This window comes from Cyprinus carpio, chromosome A1 (assembly GCF_018340385.1).
Source record: "Cyprinus carpio isolate SPL01 chromosome A1, ASM1834038v1, whole genome shotgun sequence".
NCBI lineage: Eukaryota > Metazoa > Chordata > Actinopteri > Cypriniformes > Cyprinidae > Cyprinus > Cyprinus carpio.
In genome coordinates this window covers 18610192-18636265 of record NC_056572.1, presented here as the reverse complement: position 1 = coordinate 18636265, position 26074 = coordinate 18610192, and the positions used below count along the sequence as shown (strand labels likewise).

Below are 26074 nucleotides of genomic sequence, written 5' to 3'. Positions count from 1 at the left end.
AGCAAACTTTAAGCTTAAAGTTGACCGACTGTGTTTACATGAATACTCTACATGTTGGGAATTTTTACATAATTGTGTGTGTATCTGACCATTTAAACACAATAAGATGCGAAAGAGAACTAAATTCACAATTGCATGCTGTCTAATTGAGAGAGGCGGCTTTCTGTGCAAGCACTTCACAGGTTTCTTTTTCACAGCTTATTGCACTTAATAACTGTATTTAACATCAAGCACGTCCTGCTCTTTATTTTCTCATTCATGCATGTTTCATTACGTGTAACTTCAGTAGTACTGTGCTAAGCAGATACATTTACATAAGAAATAAATGATATAGCAAAATCTCTAGCAATAGACCCTTTATACCATTGACCCTGTATACCAAAATCAACCCGTTCTAAGCAGAACTCCTGAGAGAGGAGCTGTAAAAATGAGATGGTTTTTGGTACTTAAACCGCAAATATATATTCTTAAATATAAGAATATATATATATAAATATATATGTGGGAAGTCGTGGGTGGGAAGTCGTGGCCTAATGGTTAGAGAGTCGGACTCCCAATCGAAGGGTTGTGAGTTCAAGTCTCGGGCCGGCAGGAATTGTGGGGGGGGGGAGTGCATGTACAGTTCTCTCTCCACCTTCAATACCATGACTTAGGTGCCCTTGAGCAAGGCATCGAACCCCCAACTGCTCCCCGGGCGCCGCAGAATAAAAATGGCTGCCCACTGCTCCGGGTGTGTGTTCACAGTGTGTGTGTGTGTTCACTACTCTGTGTGTGTGCACTTCGGATGGGTTAAATGCAGAGCACGAATTCTGAGTATGGGTCACCATACTTGGCTGAATGTCACGTCACTTTCACTTTTTTTTTCACTTTCTTAAAGACATCAAAACCTAAAATAAAACTCAGAAATGGTGTAAAATGTGACCTTTAAATTACAAAATTATATTATATGTAATACCACTTATACTATTAGTCAACTGATGTTTAAGTGAGTAATAAGTAGGGATCGACCGATATGGATTTTTTAGTGCCGATGCCGATTTTTTTTCTTAGCCTTAGCCTTAGCCGATGACCGATGATACGGGCTGCCGATTTTCTTGAGCCGATATTTGGAGCCGATACTGCTTTTTCTCACTCAATTTACATCATAAAAATGTCACAATAATGATACCAAATGTTACATGTCTCAATTTAAAAAAGGAACATTTATTGAACTTAACAAATAGTAAAAACATGTGAGGTAGAACAAGTAGATAAACAATATTTTACAAATATTAAAAACGTGAGGTAGAACAAGTAAAAGAGTTCAGTGCTGAAAATACTGAAAATAAATATTTTCAGTATTCAAAAAAATAAGTATAAATAAAATAATCACACTATTGCACACAGTAGCAACAAGCAAGCAGCATAATAAAGTGCACACTGTACTATACTTAATTTTAAAAGTAACCAACTATTTACAACCTAGTCATTTAATGCTTAGGTCTAAGTTTTAGTGCACTTAACTTAATCTCTTGTAGAGCAAATGGCTTTCCTAAGAAGATAAGGAAAATGTAAACAGCAATACTAAACAAAAAAACAACTTAAAAAGAATTGTGCATAACATGCGCATTGCCCCACTTCTTTACCCAACACACCCCTCACTGAAAGTTCTTGATACTACCAGTTTAGGAGCTGCAGTTTATAATGAAGGAAACAGAGACACTCTGCATTTTCTCCCGTCAGCCTATTCCTCTTTTTCCCATATATCTGGCTGACCTCACTGAATACCCTCTCACTGGGAACAGAGGAAATTTTCTGGCGAGTGGTTCCAGAAGGTGCAAGCGGGATGCATTTTGTCTCCACCATGCAAGTGGTTGGCCCGTCTGTCTGTCGATCAACGGCTCCCGTAGGTATTGATCCAGCTGCTGAGTGAAAAGCTGCTCCTCCTCATCATCAGTCTTCTCAGAGGTTGGTCCGTGTGCCCCCAGAAGGTTGGCATACATCTGTTCAAGCATATCAGACGGACTAGCATCTTCCTCCTCTTCTTCCTCCACCCTTATCCGTTTTGGATCCAGGCACTGATCTTCTGAGGAAGCCTTTATCCGTTTCTTAGCCTCAGACAGAGTGGCATGCTCATCCTTTATCCAGTCTTTTGCAGTGCTCAGTGTGCCTGGTGCCAAGGCTTGACCTCTGCAACGAGGATCTAGCATTGTTGCGAGGACCAAGCATTTGGTCTTGTCTGTGTTTTCGAACCTTACCTTTAAACTGTCCAGCATAGTGTCACGGAGTGTTTTGATGCCCCTAGCTTTTGCACCCTCAACTTCAAGTAGCATTTTTAGGACAGTGATGCTGGGAATTATGCACGATTTTGATGAGCCTGATTTGCTCATTTCCAGTGTTACCTGTTCAAGTGGGCTCAGTGTGTCAATCAAATTGCCCACAAGAGTCCACTGATCTGCTGTTAAGATTGGTATCTTTCCATGTCCCCATGCATATACAGCAAGTGCCCGTTTCTGCTCCAGCATGCTCTCCAACATGTGAAGAGTGGAGTTCCAGTGTGTTGGCACCGACTGGATTATTCTGTGCTGGGGGAGGTCAAGTTCTTTTTGAATGTCCTTCAAATGCTGTATGGCCAGTATTGAATGGTTAAAATGGGTAGCAGAAGACTTTAATTTTGCAACAATGTCCATCACTGCTCGCTGGCTGTTGATCCCGTCATTTACCACCAGCTGAAGTGTGTGAGCACTGCAGCTGAGATCGGGTTCTTCGGTGAGCCTCATCCCTTTAATCATATTGGCGCCACTATCGCGAAGCACAAGCACGACTCTCTCTGTGTTGATGTCCCACTGCCTCAGCAGACTGACACCTCACTGATATATTCAGCTGTGTGAGAGCCATGCATGGCTTTGACATTGAGGACAATTTGTTTCCTTTCCCAGTCACTGTCAATGAAATGACAGGTCAGGCTCATTAAGGATTCTGTGTCACCAGACCAACAATCCGTTGTAAATGCCAAATAGGGGCCTGCATTTTCTAACGTAACCCGCTCCTTGATTTTGTCTTCTACTTTTGTGTGAACATCTTCAAAGAGGTCAGTGCGATAGTACTTTTCTGTTTTGAGGGAGTATCTGGGCTCCAGCAATGCCACCAACCTTTTAAAACCAACACCAGAGACAACTGTAAATGGGTGATTGTCTGTGGCAATCATCTCAACTATGGCAAGATCAACATTTTTGGACCTGGTGTCAGAATTACCCCATTTCCTTTGGGCATCGAACATCTGCACAAGATTAGGCTGTATTGAACTTGCTGCAGAAGTAGAAGCATCCTTTTCTTTTTGTGCTTCATTATAGGCCTCAAGGTGGTGACGTTTCAAGTGGCTCCACATATTTGAAGTATTTTTCGTCTTTGCCTTTTCAGCTCCCATGCTCACCAATGTATTGCAGATGTTGCAGCGAGCCTTACCTGGAGTAGACTGCGTAAAATGCTGCCACAATGGATTTGTTGCCATTTCTTTAAAAAGATTAAACAAAAACACAGATCAGTGTCACTTCTGCAATTCATCTTACATTCATATCACCCAAATTATGTGTGCAATGTGCATCATATGGATGGGTGCACTGCATATGGTTAACTGTGCAAGGGTAAAAGGCTTTCATCAACATCTACAACACAGCCTTGATGATGCATTGCTTGCTGACATATTATAAGACATATATAATAAGGTCATCATAAAATGTCCTAACTGTCAACACATTTAAATAATTTAAGAAAACAATAAAACTGAAAAGTAGCCATTGAAATAAAGTGCTTGATTTGTAATTTAAGATTGCCATGGTTTCAATTTTTCTACGTAAAATAAAATGAGCATGTCTAAGTAGGGTTGGGTATCGTTTCAATTTTAGCGATTCCGGTTCTTATCAATTCTTGTTTCCAATTCCAAACATTTTTTTTTGGGGGGGGGGAGGGCAAATACTTGAAGAATAAATATTTCTTCCTTTTATTCTTGCCAATTTTAAGCAATAACCAATAAAATGGTTAAAGTGAAAGGAGTCTCTTGAAATAAAGATTGTGTTGATTACATTACTCCAGTAGGTGGCAAAAATCGACTGTAAAATTTTTTTTCCATTTAATAATTTATTCAAGAAGACTCAAGAGATTCATTAAAAAAATGGTGAATCATCCATTAATTAAACAGGTATTTATGAATGAGACTGAATTAATTAATTTTAAACGTGTTTGAATTAATGATTCAAATTAGTGTTGTCAAAAGACCCGGTACTTCGGTATCAAGGCGGTACTAAAAAAAATGAAAACATTACGGTACCAGGTTTTTTAAAGTACCGGTGGTACCGAGTGCCCGGTCAACCCGGTTCTTGAAGTGCTATCCGAAAGTTGCGCAGATGCACTCTCTTCAGAAAAGCACTGAGACATGACTACATCAAAAGGAGGAATTAAGGAAAGGAGCGCTTATTTGATTACAGCCGTTACTGAGGAAACCTCTCTAGCGCTCTACAAGCGCCTCCTGCTGGCAGAAAATGAATTTGCATATATATGCCGCCAAAAATAAAGTGGAAGGCTGTGGGAAACACAGCTTCTGTTATGAATATTAAATATTTTAATTTGAATGTCAGATTGAAATGAATGCTGTTATTAGAGTAGTTAATCGTATAATGAATTATAACTACTATAAATATAATGAGCATTAGAATTAAGTTTCTTTATTAACTATTTAATGTTCCTATAACTTTTATTAGGTTAATAAAACAAGAGGACATGATGCTATTTATTTTTATTTTTTTTTAGCTAACTTAGATGTTATTCTTCGCTGAATAACTCTGAAATGTTTTCAAAAGCCCTTTAAAAATTAAATATGTACACAGTTTGAATTAAATGAAAGTAGTCAATTTTTTTAATTAGCATGTTTTTGTGTTTTGCTTTGGTACCGAAATTGGTACCGAGAACCGTGGATTTTCACTGGTATTGGTACCGAATACTGAAATTTTGGTACCGTGACAACACTAATTCAAATGAGTATTTTTTTATTATTTTTTTAAATAGACTGGAACATGTTATTCTGTGTAGTTGTCTGATATGTGTAATCGTGATCTTCATTTTAAACAAAACAAAAACGATTTTAAACTAAATAGATTCTCAGTTTATTATGAATTAGGGACCGTTCACCTATCACATCTAAAACTGCGTGGAAAGCACGCTTTCTCTTTTCCACAAGTGCTTGCGCTCTTTTGGCGTCTGTCGTTGCTTCTTTTATGAGCACGCGTCCAAACCTCAGCCAGGTGGTCGCTGAATAAAACTCCTACAAATACCACAGAATCACGGAACAACGTCAGAATTATTAAATCCTATGACCAGTGTTCGTAACAGCTGCCGTATGCATATGGATAGCCTACAACTTAGCTATCTGCAGCTCCCTAAATACAATGGCAAGCAGCTTTATAGATGAGGCATTCGCGTTATCCATTTGGACCCACAAACTTTCTTAGTTATAGTTGCACACATATAGAGAGACGCGTTTCCACTTTCAAAGTGTATGGCAATATTTCAGCTAAGTCAAACAGTTAAAATTTTCTTTGAAAGTTTAAAACTTACCAGAGCAGGCTTCCAGCACTCTGCTAGTGGGGGAGGGGCAGTGCATGGGCTGCACGTGAACTGCAGTGTCTTCAGCAACACAGAGCTGCCTGTGGACGCCTGTCTGTAAATTAAGGCGGGAAAAAACTATCGGCGAACACAGCAGCCATGTATTGGCCGATGCCAATACACGTAAAACCCGCAAAAAATCGGCCCAATATATCGGCCGGCCAATGTATCGGTCGATCACTAGTAATTAGTCATTTGTACTGGAATTCAACGACTGAGTCAATGACTGAGAGGGCAGACTATACCAGGAAACGTGTGGATACTTACGAGGAGCTCCTTCACCCATTTCTATTGCAGTGATACCACATGACCACAGGTCACTCTGGAGAAAAAGAGAGAGAGAGAGAGAGAGAGAGAGAGAGAGAGAGAGAGAAAGAGAGAGAGAGAGAGAAAGAAGGGTCTCAATATTGCAGCAGCACAACTTTCTGTCTCTATTTCATTTTAGGGTTTATACATAGATATATTATGAATATTAAAGTGCAAAAGACTGCTATTTAAATATGCAGTTTGCATGGTCTGTGTGTCTGAGCTCTGAGTGAATGAATGCCATGGTTTTATCTACTACACACATGGTGTTTTCCACGTCTGCTGCCTCACTATGGGGACATGAACCTCATCTCCAGAGCTGCTCTAAGAGTCACATCACCAGGATTTCACCATTTAATTTGAGAAAAACTATCATCATATAGCACATGCACACATTCTATATTATTACTATTGTACAGTAGAATTTACTTCTAAAAGTGATAATTAAAATCTTTTTTTAAGAAACAATCAATGTTTTAATTTGAACAGTGAACCTCTGTTGTGCAGCACTTTGTTTGGAAAAAGAAATTTAAGTAAAAGTTTAACTTTCATTTGATTACAGATATATGATTTGAGTATATGAATGTAGCTTGAAACGTATTTGTAAAAACTGGCTTTCACACTGGCTAAATATGATCGGATTCCATTTGGATATGTACAAAAATCGGATTTGGACTGACAATCTGAACAAGTCTTAAAAGGCAAAATATGTAAGATTTTTTTTTTAAATATCCATAAACCACTAGAACAGTGTTATATATTTTGCTGACTCGTGTACTTACATTATCCCAAATGTTTCGAAGAATGTTTAAATCCAGAGAAATAAGCAGTTTTAACTAGTGACATGGACCACGTCCATAATGTCAATGTGTCTCCTGCAAATAATGTCATAACCCCTCAATTTCAAAAGACTATTTAATATGTTGTGCATTTTAATAGACCGGTGACGACTGCACAGAGTAGCATTATAACAGAACTTTCAAACGTATCTAGTGTGATAAAACAGCCCTGCCTTTTTCCCCCCCACATATGCACGACCGGAAGGAGTGGAAGCGGTCGACTGTGGCATGATAAAAGCTCCGCTGCTTTCGAGCCGTGTGTCACGCTCGTTCAATGGCCTCGTTTCGCTTCGACGGCTTTCAGCCTCGCCCTGCTTCCTTCTACTACGTTAATAAATCATTAGCTCATCCATGAACATGATTTCTACCCAACTCCCGTCGGATTGCAACAACTCCCATGATTCCACACTCAGCGGTGGTGTTGCAAGTATCAGAACATTATTATGGAGGCAAATGACACTGATGGAGGAATTGCCAGCTTTCACATTTTGACCATGCAAAACTTCTCTGGATGCAGCAATAGTTGTGATATGACATCACACTCTGCAGCATCTTTTTAAAAACTTAAATTCAACATAATAATAATGATAATAATAATAATAATAATTTGTTCATTTATATAGTGCTTTTCTAGGCTCTCAAAGCACTTTACATTGTGAGGGAAGATCTCCTCATACTCTTTTCGAAAGACATCCTGGGATATCTTATGACCACAGAGAGTCAGGACCTTGGATTAATTGTCTCATCCGAAGGATGGTGCCTTTTGACAGTATAGCGTCCCCCTCACTATACTGGGGCACTAGGACCAACACAGACCACAGGGTGAGCACTCCCTACTGACCTCACTAGCACCTCTTCCAGCAGCAACCTCGTTTTCCCAAGAAGTCTCCCATCCAGGTACTGACCAGGCTAAACTCTGCTTAGCTTCAGTGGGCAACCAGGTGAGAGCTGCAAAGTGATAGCAGCAGGCACCACATACCGACATTACAAATAATAATAAATCCAAGATGTAAAAACAATCTGCTTCACTTTCTTGCAGCACTGCAGTTTTAAATTGGAACTCTGGAAATGCGAAAAAACTTCACATGATGAGCTTTTGTTTCTGCTCTTTCTTGTTCTAATGCATTTGAATAGAAATCAATAGAACGAAAAGTATAGTGTGACCGGACCTTTACTCGCAAACAACAATTACTGTTCATCAGTAAGTTGAGAATCTGAACAATTATAAACCTAAATATACTCAAGATTACTTTAAAAGTGTACTATCCGAGTAGTAATAGAAGTTGGTTATCGTAAAAATGACAGTAGCACACACAAAATTATTAGCCGTTCCGTGCTCCGGAAGAGTTAGCAATCATAATTTATGTGTACCACGCCCGAGCCCACCTGTTCAAGTGGACCAAGGCACGGTTCAGTGAATGGCATTCGGGCAAGGTACAGAGCAATCAAACTAGTCAAACGAACCAGACTAATGAAAGTCTAATTAAACAAGTATATGTTCAGCTAATTGTAAGCCTTTAACATTTCTGCATCTTGTAAACAATTAGCGCCTATGCATATAAGCAGCCTTTTAATTAACAGACTAATACAATCTTTGCTGATAGTAAGATGTTTTGCAATAGTAAAAGCTAGAGTTGAGCCGGATACTCGGCTGAAACGAGTATCCGGTACGGATAAAGCACTTTTGCCGAGTACAAGTATTATAAGAATAATACGAGTCAATATCTGTGCTCGGATTAAATAAAAATTCTCATTGGGTTGCTGACCGTGTCTGCGTTCTGTGATAGGCTAGTCACAGTACCCCTCCCCTACACACATACAGATTTATTGTGTTGCTGTGTCACGCTCTGCTCACTCACACACAGAACACTGAGAAGAGAACAGCACTCTCTCTCTCTGTCTCTCCCTCAGTCACTCAGGTTCGCGGGTCTTTTCCGTTAACGTTTAGGTGTTCTTCAGCTTCAGGTTTGTTTTTTACTTTGGTTTGTAGTACTTACTTATTAACCAGTGGAGTTTGGTAAACGTGGCGTTTGTTTAGATGTGGCGCTTGGTAGAATGTGACTCGTGTTGCGTCTCTGCCTGTCGGAGATTTTTTTTTCTTTTTTAAACGTCAGCTGGCTCTAACCAGTTTTTTGACTTCACGCACTGAGTGACACTTATTTCTTGCTGTATTTCATAAAAAATAAATAAAGGTAGTTTGGTATATAAAACTATATTACAAATTAATTAGCTACACACACGCACGTGCACACACACACACACACACACAGTCTCTTTCTCTCTCTCTCTCTCTCTGTCTCTCTCTTACTCACTCATTCACTCACACACACTCACACACACACACACCTGGTGTGGAAATAAAAAAAATAAAAAAGAACCAACAAAAAAAAAAATTCACACTGATTATAAAAAAATTAAAAGTTAAAAAAAAGTTATGTTGAGATGAAAACTCTTGTTCATTACATTTAACTTCATAATTGCAACCGCATGTGTTGTATTCATTGTTGCAAAACTTGTTCTCTATATAGTTTGTTTGTTATCGTGATCAAAACCATTGATCTGAAGCTCAATGCTGATGCTGTCATGTAAATAGTTTTCTAATCAGCAATAAATATAACAATTTCTGATCAACCCCTATCAATTGCATGCTTAAAATAACATACCGGTTAAACCCCCGCCCGTTTTAAGTCAACCAGACCCACTTCTGGGTTAAATCCCACCCACTTTCGGGTTAGGCCCTGCCCAGTCCGAGTACAGATACAGATACAGATAATTCATATGGTTTACAGATACAGATACAGATAATGCTGTACACGCTCATCCCTAGTAAAAGCAAACCAAACTAGCCGCAAGAACAGCTGTAACTTCTTGCCCAACTTGTACATGAAAAGAAGGACATAGTTAAATTAAAGGGAAATTATAATTTCTAAATGAGACTGATTGCCAGCAAGAGGCCATTTTAGGATTTGGTCTTTAGTGATTTAGGAGTCCTCTTGACTACCCCTAACTTGTCACAGATTTAGGAGCTGGTTTTAGCACTAAAATGCTTTGTGAAACTCTTAAAGAAAAAAAAAATAGGAGTATATTAAGAAGAACTATATTGCACCAGTGTAAGATGATCAAAGACAGGCTCTTAGTCTTACTCTATAGTCATATGTCGCTTCTGGGTTCTCATCACAGGCAATGACCTCTGGTGCCATCCAATAAGGAGTGCCAATGAAAGTGTTTCTCCTGCCAACTGTCCTGTCCAACTGAGCGCTCACACCAAAGTCAACTGTAAAATAGGACACAATGATGTGATTACAACAGAAATTAAATGGCAAGTAATAATATTATAGCTATTGGCAATTTTTCAATTACATACAAGAAAACGAAAGACTGACATCTGTAGCCGTGCTTGCAAACCCTTAAAAATAAAGGCTCTACTTAGACCCAAATCGGTTGATGTTGCTCATCTAAATGAGAAATCTAATTTTCTGATTTTTTTTAAATACAATTTCTAAAATGATGTCAGTTTTTGATGTAAATGTGATGCAAGTAAAACACATTTCATTTATTTATTTTAGCAAAATAAAAGACATCACCCAGTGACTCACCCAGTTTCACCTCTGCATTCTCTGTTAACAGCACATTCTGACCCTTGATGTCACGATGGATGACATGGTGGGCATGCAAATGGGCCAGACCCTAAAAAGAAAAAATAACCCTACATTAAACTTGAGATGTAAAAGTTATGGAAATTACACAGATTTCCACCCTTGAGGACAAACTTTGAATAAAAGAATTCAGTGAACAGAAATATGAAACAGATTCAAGAGACTGGAAATATTTCTATGAAAATAGAAAGTCTTGAGAAAGAATGTAAATGGAGAGCTGTCACTCACTCTCAGAATCTCTCTGGAGATGTATGCAATCCAGTCTTCTTTCAAACTGTTGCCTTTGGTGTTCTTAACAAGGTCTGTTATAGAGCCAGCACCACAAAACTCCATGACCAACTGCATAGACAAAGAAATAGACCGAAAAATCAAAGGGGGCAAAACAACAAAATAAAAAGGGCCTTAAAAAGTTAAAATACTTAAGTTGTATTTAAACTTATTATTATTATCATCTCACATGCTGCTGCTGCTTCTATACAAATTTAGCATCCGTATAGGAAAATGAGCCTGCCATCTCCCAACATAAAAAAATTGGTGAATCATAGGTGTGGGCTCTTTTGAACCAGACAGGCTAATAGTCTTTCAATATCATCCTATAAACTGTAGCAAACTCCTAGCAACCACACAGCTATCTGTCTGAAAGAATGCATGGTCTTAAACCCTTCAATCTTCAAGCTTTTAAAACTGCTTCAAACTTTCTGGTCAGGCTTTTCTGTCTTGACAAACCTTTTTTTTTATTATTTAGTTGATTTTTCAATGCTATAGTACATCACTGAAATGCACTTTATTTAATTAGACAGTGAGGCAGTGAAAAACATGATAGATGTTCAGATACCCACCCATAGCTGGTCATCATGTCCAGGAGGACTCTTCTTGATAAAAGCACCATAGTATGTGGCAATGTTTCTATGGTGGGAGTATTTCTTCAGCATGTTAATCTCAAGTTTAATCTCCTCTTCCTCGTCCTAAACCAAACACATCAACAGAAAAAACACATACAAAGTTTGATGAACAATAAAACACCAAAGAGATCTTAGTTGCTGCTAATTCTTTTCAGACATCCGGTCAAAGGAGGCAAATACTTTTTTTGATTCATGTACAATTCAGGGGTACCGATGAGGTTACTTCTGCTATGCTTGCCGCTATTATTTTGTCTGATATGACAAAAAACAAAGCACATCTAAATGAGCTTTAATAAATAAACAATTTATTAAAATAATAAATTACCTTTTATTACCACTTCCCACATTGAGCTTTGGACTTGATTGTATTTTTAGGACCCTAAAATGTGTACAGCACCTAACATGGGTACTAACATGTAACAGTTAAGCCATAATAATGTAAGGTGCTGATTACTTTTAAATTTAAAACTGACATCAGATCAAAGCACTTTTGGGTCAATGATAGTGTTACATTATAATTCATATAGATAATTCATATGGTTAACAGATACAGATAATGCTGTACACGCTCATCCCTAGTAAAAGCAAACCAAACTAGCCGCAAGAACAGCTGTAAATTCTTTTACATCTTGTTCAAGTTGTGAATGAGATATATAAGTTAATTGTAATTTATAATTTATAAATGAGGCTGATTGCCAGCAAGAGGCCATTTTAGGATTTGGTCTTTAGTGATTTAGGAGTCCTCTTGACTACCCCTAACTTGTCACAGATTTAGGAGCTGGTTTTAGCACTAAAATGCTTTGTGAAACTCTTGATCAAAGACAGGCTCTTAGTCTTACTCTATATGTAAGGTGCTGATTACTTTTAAATTTAAAACTGACATCAGATCAAAGCACTTTTGGGTCAATGATAGTGTAACATTAGGGCTGTGCGATATAGGGAAAATATCTAATTGCGATTTTTTTTTGACAGATATTGCGATTGCGATTTGATTTGCGATTTTAAATTTGCAAAGTCAAGCTTCAGCTCAATATTATCAATAATGTGCAGCACAGTATGAGTATCATTACCCTGCTGGAAACAAAGCAGATGCGTGCGTCGAGCCTCATCCTTACTGCCAGATGCGCTTGTGGAGATCTGCGGTGCAGAGCCGCACGCAAAAATAACCGAGCGTTACGAAACAGGCTGCGTGTGTGCGGCAAGTGTGACCGGCTCGTCCGTGATGCGGGATACGCACCGCGTGGGGAAGAGAGGAGCGAGTGTGAGAAGCATTCAGAGACGCAGGCTGTGTGTGCGGTCTTCTGAATTGGGAATAGCGAACATGCAATAAGGGATGCTCTTGATGACGCAGCTCTTGCAAATTACCTTTTTTGTTCGTTGTCTGTTGTTTCGAAGCTTAAGTTACATAACGTTTTTCTTTAGTTTTAATTTGCCTAACTATTGATCTGACCCTGTAGATGCCATAATCCCACCTGGTCTCTCTCCCGCTCTGTATTTTTTTTTTTTTTTTTTTTTAGTTTTTTTTAAATGGTGGGCGTTTACGTAGTTGGCTATAGCTGTGCTGATTGGTAGAACGGAGGTGTGTTCACTCTATTGTTTAGTAAAACTGCCACTCAAGGCTGGCAGTCCTGCATATGCTCTGGAACAGAGTAATATCGCGTCCACATCGCAGGCTTTTGCGATTTGCAAAATCGCAACGTCTCAAATCGCGATTTCGATTCGATTTCGATTAATCGCACAGCCCTATGTAACAGGATAACATTTGCTAGCTTACTACACAATCTGAATTTAATGTTAATTTAACAATTGATAATTAATCATTCAAGATGAGCATTTATGGAAAAAAAGAATATAAATTTTTTTTTTTTTTTTAGAAAATTACCTATTGTTTTGTCTGCACTTTGCTTCTTATTTCTGTACTTTTCTTGGATTTTTCTAAGATTTTTACTTCAGCAGATCAGCACAGTGCTCAAACAACAGATTCTTGGCACAAACACTAAAACTAAAAACTCTTTGGGACAGGAATAGTACTTCAAAAAGACGACTTTGGCTCCCACTGCCAGCAGCTTACAGCTGGTGAGTCACATGAATCTATTGAATCTTAACAGTTTATACCAAGTGTAGAGGAACATGCCGAAACTGATCACTGGTCACACTAATCTATGGCAAACAGGGCGTGAGGCCCAAAGGCACATGAGACATCAGACTGTCAGATCAATTATTATGGCTAACATCACTACTAACAGGCACTCGAGGTCTAGGTCGACAGCGGCATTCAGCTCAGAGTGCAGCCGAGCCCAGGACTCTGATAGTGGGTGACTCTATTATCAGAAACTTTAGTAGCAGAAATACAACAATATGCTGCTTTCATCAAGCAACAATCTCTGATGTGAACAAGGAACTTTGGAACTTTCTGATGAAACACAAGACTGCAAATGAATAATCATCCATGTGGGGAAGAATGATATTCGGAAACACTTCAAAGACTCAAAGTTCAGTCGTTCATCAGTGGACCACTCCCAGCAAGGGGAACTAATGTGTTTTCACGGTTTCTTAGGCTGAACACATGGCTACAAAGATCTTACAATATAAAAGGAGTCAATTTCATCGACAACTTCAATCTTTTCTGGGGCCATAGACAACGGTTTAAACTGGATGGCCTCCACCCAAACAAACTTGGTGCTAGAGTGCTTACAGGGATAGTTCACCCAAAAATGAAAATTATGTCATTAATGACTCACCCTCATGTCGTTCCAAACCCGTAAGACCTCCGTTCATCTTCGGAACACAGTATAAGATATTTTAGATTTAGTCCGAGAGCTTTCTGTCCCTCCATTGAGAATGTATGTAGGGTATACTGTCCACGTCCAGAAAGGTAATAAAAACATCTTCAAAGTAGTCCATGTGACATCAGAGGGTCCGTTAGAATTTTTTGAAGCATCGAAAATACATTTTGGTCCAATAATATCAAAAACTACGACTTTATTCAGCATTGACTTCTCTCCCGAGTCTGTTGTGAGCGCGTTCACAACACTGCAGTTTAGTGATATCCGGTTCGCGAACGAATCACTCGATGTAACCGGATCTTCTTGAACCAGTTCACCAAATCCTAACTGAATCGTTTGAAATGGTTCGCGTCAACAATAAGCATTAATCCACAAATGACTTAAGCTGTTAACTTTTTTAACATGGCTGACACTCCCTCTGAGTTCAAATAAACCAATATCCCGGAGTAATTCATTTATTCAAACAGTACACTGACTGAACTGCTGTGAAGAGAGAACTGAAGATGAACACAGAGCCGAGCCAGATAACGAACGAAACATTAGGGCTGCCCCCGACTAAAGATATTCCTAGTCGACTAACACTTCTGCATTTTAGCGATTAGTCGAATAATCGTTCATTTATGATATTAATATGAAAACTTGCATATATACAAGGAAAGGTATAGTCCAAGTTGAAGTTTAACACTTCTATATGACAGAAAATGCTAAAGCATAATATTAGCGCGTTCAAAATGAAAATGAAGCGCTCTTAAAACAGAATAGTATAAGCGTTTAAAGTATACAGCGCTTACGGACACAAAAATCAGTGGCCGGAACGTTATAGGCTAATTATAACATAAAAACAGCAATCAGACTGCCTGTGCATTTTAATAATTTATTGTCAAAAATACAAACTGTAACAGTTACATGTCAAAAAAAAAAAAAAAAAAAAAACAGTTTTAAATAAAATAAACTAAAATTCGTTCTTTAAAATACATTAAATAAATGTATTAGTAACTTAGGCCAAGTACAAAACAAGGCAAAAAAAATAAAAATACATACTGTAGCAAAAACGCTGTTTGGTATAAAAATAGTAAAATACAGTGGAAAATTAGCTAATATAATTTTTATATTGTTCAAAAGGAAAATTAACAAAAATGAACAATTTAATAAATGCACATGGCACATCGCACAACGCCAAAACTTAGAATAAAAAAGAAGGCGGCAAACAAATCAACAGCCTAAGTATTTGATTAAATTGTTTAGAACAACTATATTTAAGACAAAATGTGGAACACAATCATTTAAAGAACACTAATACAAATAATATCAGAGCAAAGCCGCAAACTGCCATTAAGACGACGGATGAGTCTTGACCTGAAACAACAAATTGCAAACATCAGACTAATTTTTCTTACAGAAGAAAAAACAACTTCTGCATTATATAAAAACGAATAAATATAAATAATATGTATTTATTTATTTGTATAGCCTACCCGTTATAAAAATACCTGTTTTTTTTTTAATATAGCCTAACAGATAGCAAACAGAAACACTAGCCTACAAAAAAGGAAATTAAGCATTCTTACCTAAGCTTTCAATTCGATTTTATTTTTTTCATATTATGTGAGAGGAACACCAGCTTGTCCACATTGTTGGGAAGAAGGGAGCTTCTCGACTTGTTCACAATGAAGCCGGCCTTTGAAAAGATGCGCTCTGAAGTGCGCTTTGGTATACCGCGAGGCACGAGATCTCGTTGATCTCTCGTTGCTTTGATGTCATGTCATACATGAATAAATGGTAAATGCAACCACTTGAAGAAATCAGATGTCAGCTTCTTATTTCTATATCACAATCGTGTATTTCTTTAGTAACATATTTTATCTGTCATAAGTCTCGTCTCCAGAGTTTAGCTCCGCGTAGCATGTGTCATCAAAATATAATGTTTTTTGTTTGGGAGCTTTTATAAAAATAGAGTTATTATCATTCATTCTAAATGTGACGTATATAGGCTACTGTGGCTGCAAATACACAGAAACAGACTCGACTGAATAAGCAGGCTCATTTTCATAAGCGTTAAAAATAAAAAAAATAAAATAGAAATACATTTATTTCTGTGTGATTAATTTTGAGTCCTGATAATTGAATCATTATGATCAATGTATCACTTATAGTAAAACATTGATGCTTTTGAATATAAATATTTAACAAAGCATGCAAACAAAAGGCCGCTGTTATCGTGTTCGTTTTGTGATCGCGCTAGTTCCAGTGACTTATTTCTCATTAGATTTCTGATAACTTCTCTTTGTTGATGGGGTTGCATGACGTTGTTCCTGAGAGGCGTGTAAAGGGCGGGTTTTAGTGACGCGCAGCGGAGCTTCTGGCCCGACGGTGGAAACGCTGCGCTATTCTTGCCTCGTGCTACTGGCCCAAGGCTATTAGCCCCGCCCGGCCCGTTTTAAGCCCTGGCTCGCACTGGCCCGACAGTGGAAATGAGGCTACTGACTGCGCAGCCCCTAATTGCGTAATTTTTTCACGTGATTTTTTTTGCGACTAACCACCTAATGAAAATGTATTCGACCAAGCCCTCTTCATATCGACTAACGTTTAGTCGACTATTTGGGGGCAGCCCTACGAAACATTGACTCGTTCTCGAGTCAAGAACCGTTTCTGTCGGACGCGTCCGGTTCGAGAACCGAGGAGCTGATGATACTGCGCATGCGTGATTCAGCGTGAAGCAGACTGACACACAGCGCGTCTGAACTGAGCTGGTTCTTTTGGTGATTGATTCTGAACTGATTCTGTGCTAATGTTATGAGTGCGGGTAAACCGAAGGCTTGAATCAAGGGCAATCATCGCCAATGAAGTCATTACGTCGAGCGCAAAAGAACTGGTGAACCGTTTTCGGCAACCGGTTTATTGAATCAAACTGTCCGAAAGAACCGGTTCGCGGAAAAGAACAGAACTTCCCATCACTACCGGTGATCCGAAAACCGATGCAACCGGTGTTCATCTTCAGTTCTCTCTTCACAGCAGTTCAGTCAGTGTACTGTTTGAGTAAATGAATTACTCCGGGATATTGGTTTATTTGAACTCAGAGGGAGTGTCAGCCATGTTAAAAAAGTTAACAGCTTAAGTCATTTGTGGATTAATGCTTATTGTTGACGCGAACCGTTTCAAACGATTCAGTTCGATTTGGTGAACTGGTTCAAGAAGATCCGGTTACATCGAGTGATTCGTTCGCGAACCGGATATCACTAAACTGCAGTGTTGTGAACGTGCTCACAACAGACCCGGGAGAGAAGTCAATGCTGCATAAAGTCGTAGTTTTTTATATTTTTGGACCAAAATGTATTTTTGATGCTTTCAAAAAATTCTAACGGACCCTCTGATGTCACATGGACTACTTTGAAGAAGTTTTTTTTTATTACCTTTCTGGACGTGGACAGTATACCGTACATACATTCTCAATGGAGGGACAGAAAGCTCTCGGACTAAATCTAAAATATCTTATACTGTGTTCCGAAGATGAACCCTGAGGTCTCACGGGTTTGGAACGACATGAGGGTGAGTCATTAATGACATAATTTTCATTTTTGGGTGAACTATCCCTTTAAGGACAATATCTACTTCTCCTGCCGTCATCCTTCAGCAGAGTGTGTCAATCCATTCAGCACACACACACCTGGTCCGAGTTGTCATGTGGTTGACACATCCCACAAGGACACTGAAAACACCACGCAGCCACAACAAGCACTGCTCATGGACACTATCCCGGTTGAGTCCTCCCCACAAAGCTCATCACAGACAGACTGTGACGTATCAAAACAGCTCCAAGACTCAGCACCCAAGGACGACTTTCTGGAAAACAGCCAGGGAAACCAGAACAACATATCACAGCCACTGGAAACACCAGAGACACAGCCTATCTCACCAGACACATTATCCCTCTCTCCAGCATCTCCACTTCTATGCTTCTCACAGAAAATGGAGGAACTGGTGTATGCTGGGACCAAACTCTCCCACTCTTTTGCTGCAAGCCCACAGATATCAACTGAAAAATGACGGGCCCACAACCACCAAAGCCTGTGGGCCCTGCTCCTGTGAGAGCTCTCCGACCACGCCACAATGCCAGGGCCCAAACCCTCCATCTGCTGTAGGTGAACCAAAAACAACTGATAGCAGCTCTCAGTGATATGTGTTGGGTTCCCGATATAATAGCAGCAACATTCACAAATGTTTACAGAACAAGCGGGAACCCAGTATGCCTGTTTTTTCTCTATTTCCGTTTTATCACGTGATAGAAAGTCTAAGGCCTTGTCAAGCTGTATGGCTGACCCATCTAATCTGCGGCCTATTATGCATCAAACTAAGATTGCTGTAAAGACACAAAGCACTGCCATCAAGTTAGCATTTTTAAACATTTGCTCACTAAAAAATAAAACATTTCTAATCAATGACTTAACCACAAACAATCTGGATTTTATGTTTTTAAACAAAACATGGCTAGAAAGACAGCTGCAGTGCGACGGTGCTCAATGAAGCATCCCCTCCTAACTTCACTTTCATGAGTGTCTGCAGGACTGCTAGGAGAGGTGGAGGTGTAGCTGCTCTATTTAAAGATGTCTATCAATGCAAGCAAGTGTCATTTGGTCAGTACTTGTCTTTTGAATATCTAGGGATTGTGCTGAAAGGTGCTCCACGCATTCTGTTTATCATTATTTACAGGCTTCCAAAATTCTCTCTAGCCTTTGTTGAATAGTTCACAGAAATGTTATCAATGATTTCCTCAGAGTTTGACTGTTTTGTTATTGCAGGGGATTTTAATAAAGGCTGTGTCACGTGCCCCACCAGTGACCACCTGTGAAAGTGCCATTCAGCCAGTCTGTGTTCTGTCATGAGATCTCGACTATTCTGTTTGCGGTTATAGATGCTGAATAATAAACTTACTCAGAAACATTATTGCAATTTGGAATTATTAAATATGATAATACCTAAAAAGTACATCTGACACCAAGTCTAAAACCAATTAAAAGACTGAGACTAAGACTACATTAAAAATGGCTGACAAATTTAACACTTTTCCAAAATGCACTACTGAAGTGATGACACTGCTGGGTGTACCAAATGAAAGCATTATGTCAAGTGAAGTAAACATGCTTAGAGAATAGGGAGCATTGAACACTGCATAGGAGCTCAGTTCATGGATCTCTCCTCTAACAGGCTGATAATTTTAATCAGGTGTGTTACAGAGAGACACATGAAATATGGAGAGTAGGGGTGCCAGGACCAGGATTAGAAAGAGGTTATCTTGTGCAATTTTGGCTACAGACTGCATGGTTCCCAGTGGATCTTCTCCTGTATCTTTCAGTTCAGTAGAGCCTGTCTTTGTGTTAATCTAGACCCAGTTTCCTACACCCAGACTCTGATAAAAACCACTTTTAGGGTTGCAAAAATCAGTAACATAGGGCAATATAACGAAATTTCAAAATATAGTGGGCTTTTTTACCTCTGTGACATCCATGACTTTGATTGCTGCCAGCTGTCCTGTTTTGACATGTCGACCTTGTAGATGAAAACAAAGGATTAATCAGCAGCTTCACATATGGGAAAATATTCTTATCTAGTGAATGTACAGTAGGAATGCTGGACAGTTTACAGGTCCACCAAAGATTGATATATCTTTCTCGACTTTTAGAGAAACTTTCTGAAATCACTGGTTTAAAATATTAAATAGTTCAACAAAGCATTAAAGGAATAGTCAACCCCCCCCCAAAAAAAAAAAAAAAAAAAAACATTTACTTACTCCCATATTAGTTTCTGTGAAACAGAAAAGTAGATTTTTTTTTTTTTTTTTAATCCATTCAATGAAATACAGTGGTGTCCAAGTTTTTTTTGAATCCCACTGACTTTCACTGTTGACTACCTAGCAACATTCTTGCAGCTAGGGGTGGGCGCTATACTGGTATGAAAGTGACTACTGGTTTTATGTTGTTCTATAATATGGATTTTGATTTACCGTGGATACCATTATATATTCATGAATTAAAACTTTGCATTTATATAGTTCTGTTCAATTTGGTATGCAAACGCAAATTTTAAAACAAATGACGATAAAGAGTCAAGGCTGAACGTTTTTGTCCTCTGTGTGCAACGCTGTACTACACAGGTATTAGTAATCAAACACATAGAGCATCGTAACAGACCAAATAATTAGAGCACAAATCGCATACACCAGTGGTTCCCAAACTGAGGGATAGTGTACAGACAGATTATTTTGCAAAACAAACCTTTGCAGGCTGATGAAGACTACACTGCATAACTGTCCCGCTTATCATAAGGCCACTTGCCTGATAAGTAAATAATTGAACACAAAATATTAATTTGACATTTTAATTACCTCAACATGACTCACAGTAGCCGCTTGAGCACTCCGGTATCAGTTGTAGCAGTTGTGGTTGTGTCAATAACAGACCACTAGATGGCATGATTGAAGAATTAAGAATTATATTGAGTTAAAGGGATACTCCACCTTCGTTAGCTTCGTTAAGTCTGGTTCACACGGCAGGATAATTAGGCCGATTTTAGCCCCGATTCACCCCTTCCAACAATCTTAGGATGCTCCAATTATCGTAAAATAATCTGATCAAATATTCCTGCCGTGTGTGGTGTGTTAAGACTGCTCTCCTCTGCTTGGAAGGACGTCGGGACTGCTCCGATCTCAAGTCGGGGATTTCCAACATTTATTTGGCCCGATTTCTTCTCGTGTGTGGTGTCCCCCGAGGACAAACGATCACGGAGCCTGTGGACTGTGGCGTGTAGCCAATCAGAAAGCGAGGTGACGAGGCGGTGAGGAAGTACCGGGAAACAAAATCAAAACAGCCGGCGGCATAGCGCACCAGAGAGTCCAGTAACGATACTTATTGTGTGGTTGACGGACTGTTTATCAGTTTGGACCAGTGCAGCGCGAACCGATCGTGATCATGCGATGCTGTTACTACACAGCGCTAATGAGATACAGTAAAGAAAGCATTTGAATTCGCCACAGAAAGTAATAACATCGCTGCGAGATCTAGAGAGAAACATTCACATTTCTCCATTATTCACGGATCAAACAGCGCGTGGAAACCAGGAATGAATGAACTAAACTTATCCAGTGTCTACAGATCAGCAACATTCGTCCGGCATGATTGTTTACTCTGAAGTCACGTTTGATCTTGAGGGATTTTTGCGAGATTTCCCGTCTGACATGGGAATGCTCGGGAGTCAAATCGGTTCGTGTGTGATGTGTTGATTTTTGCCGTGTGGCTGCACACCACACACTGTACGACCAAAACTGTTAGACCCGTGATTTTGTATCGCCGTGTGTGGGGTCTCTCAGGTTTGGAAAATCGGCCGACAATTTTAAAATCGTCCCGTGTGAACCAGGCCTTAGTCTTCGGAACACAATTTAAGATATTTTGGATGAAAACCGGGCGGCCTGTGACTGTCCCATAGACTGCCAAGTAAATAACAGTGTCAAGGTCTGTAAAAGGTATGAAAGTCGTTGTCAGAATACTCCATCTGCCATCAGACATGAAATCTGGGTTATATTAAGTGACGGGAATGCCACAAGGATGAGCTGTATTCTTTCAAATCAAAGCTAAATACATGTAGAAACAGCACATTCTTGTGGCGAGGATGATACAGAAGAGCATACGCAGCATACAGTGATATGAAGAGACACAAAGGAGACTGTTGACAAAGGAATTGTTGAATAAAGTCATTATTTTTGTTTTCTTCGCTTACAAAAAGTGTTGCCATCGCTTCATATAACCCAGATTGCACGTCTGATGGCAGATGGAGTATTCTGACGACGACTTTCATACCTTTTATGGACCTTGACACTGTTATTTACTTGGCAGTCTATGGGATAATCACAGGCCACCCTAATATTGAATAGGTTTTCAAACAGAGATGGCGACAAAGAGGCAAAACTTACGGATTGCAGCTTTAAAGGGGTCATATGATGCGATTTCAAGTTTTCCTTTCACTTTGGAGTGTTACAAGCTCTTGGTGCATAAATAAGATCTGTAAAGTTGCAAAGACTAAAGTCTCAAACCCAAAGAGATATTCTTTATAAAAGTTAAGACTTGTCCACACCCTCCTAAAACGCCTCATTTAAACACGCCCCCCATCTACGACACAGTGTGGGAAGATTTGCATAACGCCGCCCAAATGTTCTCACAAAGAAAGAAGGCGTAACCTCTGATTCTCGCTGTTGCCGCCGGCGCCATGTCGTGGAGACGCTGTTTTATTGTGAAAATACTTTGTTTGGCCTTCCAAAAGAGGACACAACTAGAAATCAGTGGTTAAGCTGTATTTACAACACTGTTCCAGAACAGCTCAACCCAAATATTCAGATGTGTGCAGCACATTTTATGGAGGACTGCTTCCTGATCCTGTGAGAGAAGACTACAATGCCGGCTGTTCTGACTGACAGTCTGTAAGTACGTTTACATATGTAAAGGATTTGCCACTGATGATTCAAACGCGAGTTTTGAGCAGTGTAGAGCAGCGGTTCTCAATTCCAGTCCTCATGCCTCCCTGCTCTGCACATTTTGTATGTTTCTCTTATGGGTTTAGACATTTGTTCTATTCGAACGTAAGTGCCCTGTGAAGTGGACATCAGAGGATATTCCACCATGATTCCAATTCATTATGTTCCATTCAAAGTCCACTCAAGTGTGCGAGACGTGAATTTAAAATTTATTTACAAAGGTATATGATGTCACACTTGTCCATGTGTGAAGACATTGCACAGTGCAAATCCATGAATGAATGTTCAGAAGTGAAGTAAACATCAACAAATGTACCCTGCTCAGGGAGTAGGGAGCAATTAACACTGTGTAGGGTCCATGTCAATGAGAACACAGTTCATGCATGGAGCTCACTTCTAATGAGCAGATTATCTGAATCCGGTGTTAAAGAGAGACATGCAAAATATGCAGAGCTGGGGCGGAGAGGAATGGAATTGAGAACCACTGGTGTAGAGTAGTGCTTGTTGTTAGTCATTTCTCTGATCACAAATGCAGACATGGTTTTATGTTTACGCGGCGTGATGCAATGCATAAAAACACAGTATAAGTCATTATAATGTAATAGGTATCATTGCTTTTGTCTTGTAGCATCAGTGTTCTGAGTCTGACTGGGACACGCATCACAGTATGGCAAGGTGCGTAACATTTCCGTCACACGCTTGAGGCATTCAGCCAATCAAAACACACTGGATAGCTGGCCAATCACAGCACACCTCGCTTTTCAGAGCGAGCCCATTATAAATGATGCATTTGTTGCATCCAGTGGGGACATAATTATGGATTATAATGACAATACCAGCGGTTCTCAATTCCAGTTCACCAACTACCGCCGGTGATGTGATGTTGAGATAGATAGATAGATAGATAGATAGATAGATAGATACACACACACACACACACACACACACACACAGTGGTGTGAAAAAGTGTTGGCCCCCTTCCTGATTTCTTTTTTTTTTTGCATGTTTGTCACGCTTTAATGTTTCAGATCATCAAACAAACTTAAATAATAGTAAAAGATAATACACGTGAACACAACATGCAGTTTTTAAATGAAGGTTTTTATTATTAAGGGAAAACAAAATCCAAAACTACATAGCCCTGTGTGAAAAAGTGTTTGCCCCCTGAACCTTATAACTGGTTGGGCCACCCTTAGCAGCAACAACTGCAATAAAGCATGTTACATTGGATGCGGCACGACACCATATGACAAATCGGCGGAATACCCTGTGATGTCCACTTCGCAAGGGCACTTACATTCGAATATAACAAACGTCTGAAGCGATAAGAGAGACATACAAAATGTGCAGAGCAGGGGGTCGCGAGGATTGGAATTGAGAACCGCTGCCTTAAGAAAGCGGATTGGTCAATAATATGTTGAGGACCAAAACATAATCTACAAATCATGTTCCAAATACATCTAAATAAACCCGCAATCGCTCTGTTTTGTACACATGCACACACAGTCACGATCTAATGCACTTGTTAATGTGTTCCTGTGGCTCAGTGGTAGAGCATTGCGTTAGCAGCACAAAAGGTTCTGGGTTCGATTCCCAGGGAACACACATACTGGTAAAAAATGTATAGCCTGAATGCAGTGTAAGTCGCTTTGGATAAAAGCGTCTGCTAAATGCATAAATGTATGTAAATGTAATGTTAATGCCAGATCTTTAAAGACAAATATCGGAACTCAAAAATCCAAAATCTGACATTTTCTGGAACAGGATCGGGCTCAAATTAAGCACTGTGTACTGTACTATAATATAGCCTACACATATATCAGCCTTTTTTTACTCCCTAATATTGGTATCGGCCCTCAAAATAACCATATCGGTCGGACTCTATTCCTGTCGGTACATCCCATTGTCATTTAGAGCGCACGAGCCCCGCCCATTTGCGAGGTCCAACCTACTTGCGTCTTAAGTCCCTTCCACTTGCGTAGATTAAAAAAAAGTGTAACAGCGCCACGTTTTGACTTTGAATAAATATCATATTAATCCATATTGTTATTCCTGTTTTTCATTCCCCAAAATTAAGACCTCTTATTGATAATTGTTATGTATAACATTTAAGATATTGAAGACTCTTATTACGGAATTTAACACTTTTTAAGAACAAGCGTGGACTCTGAAAACCTCTCATCCCAAACACAACTGCAATGCTAAATTATGGTTAAAGAAGTTGCAGCTCCCACAAGTGTGCTCAACCACTCCATGCTAGGTTCTTAAACCAGACCTTAGGTTTGAAGAACACATTTTAGCGTCCATTTTCAATATAATAACACATTTTAAAAAGTATTCATTTAAAGTTAGATTTTAAAAACCAACCTTGTACACTTGACCATATGTGCCATTTCCAACCACTTCGACCAGTTCAAAAATCCCGGCTGGGTCCTAGAGAGAAACAAAAGGTAAGAATAAAAACAGCGAAACGATTTCAATGTAAATTAAAATAAAACAAACAATGGATTTAACAACAAAGCTCTACTGACTGTGTATTTAACGCGCATGTCAGTGAAGTTCAAACAAAGGAAAGATCGAAAATCTTAATCATTCCACAAAAATATATATTATGATTTTAACGCTTTCTCTCGTTTAAACAAAGACTATGATACGTTCAAATATTCTGAAATCATCTGTGTCTACTGCAAAACACAATGAAAACAAGCTATTGAAGTCGCTACATGCTACTCACCCGTAGTGAAGAAAGGTCTATGTCTACTAGACTTTTCGCTAGAGAGTCGTTCGCCATCTTTCATTTGTATAAATAATGTTAGTTGTAACAAGACTCTTCACTCCGCTGTACACCGTCGCCCGTAACTACCTGTGTCCGTTTTGTTTACTATAGCAACATTTCTGTAGTGCAGGACACAGGTTATTAATTCATTTTGAGTTGGAGGAGATTAGAGCAGTAGCTCCCTGTGTCCTGCAGAGATGTCCGATTCGCCAGTGAATCGTTTTAAATGGTTCTTTTTTAGGACTCGGTGGAACCGATCGCAAACCGTGTCTAATTTACTCCACTGTAAACTAGCTTACATTACTTTGTTCTGTAGTTCAACTGTGAAGTGGGTACCATTTTGTTTATATTGGTAATAATTCAAAATAATACGGTTCATATTCAACATTACTGATGTGTATTTTATTAATAATAATGGAATCATTACTGCTAACAGTTGTTAACAATGGTGTCGGGAAAAATAAACAACACAGTCTTGGGCTCAATCTTACCAACAAAATGAAAGTAAAATGTTGTAGTCGCTCACTAGCGTGGGTCACTCAATAGGTGGTCGTAATGTGAACCGTTTCATTGAAACTTCACATGAACAACCAATTCATTGATTCACTAAACTGAATCTTACTTTCCAGAGCTAAACACAGGAAGTCGGTGTCG

The 26074-nt window shown here is 39.2% G+C and overlaps 1 protein-coding gene and 1 pseudogene across 4 annotated transcripts in view; both read right to left on the bottom strand.

Moving 5' to 3' along the window:
- The window catches only part of LOC109111140 (mitogen-activated protein kinase kinase kinase kinase 4-like), an 89128-nt gene extending 63473 nt beyond the window's left edge, over window positions 1-25655 (bottom strand). For 2 of the 4 annotated variants that reach the window (XM_042756308.1, XM_042756317.1), the window contains exons 1-8: window positions 25379-25654; window positions 25011-25077; window positions 19615-19670; window positions 11278-11403; window positions 10667-10777; window positions 10379-10469; window positions 9926-10056; window positions 5905-5959 (exon numbers count right to left, since the gene is read on the bottom strand). In XM_042756308.1, the coding sequence (XP_042612242.1) occupies window positions 5905-5959; window positions 9926-10056; window positions 10379-10469; window positions 10667-10777; window positions 11278-11403; window positions 19615-19670; window positions 25011-25077; window positions 25379-25435 (694 nt within the window). In that variant the 5' untranslated portion in view covers window positions 25436-25654. Of the gene's footprint in view, window positions 1-5904; window positions 5960-9925; window positions 10057-10378; window positions 10470-10666; window positions 10778-11277; window positions 11404-19614; window positions 19671-25010; window positions 25078-25378 lie in introns of all 4 variants that reach the window. The other 2 variants (XM_042756323.1, XM_042756301.1) reach the window with 2 other exon arrangements.
- Window positions 780-5896, bottom strand: LOC122145042 (annotated as a pseudogene).
- Window positions 25656-26074: the final 419 nt, after the last annotated feature.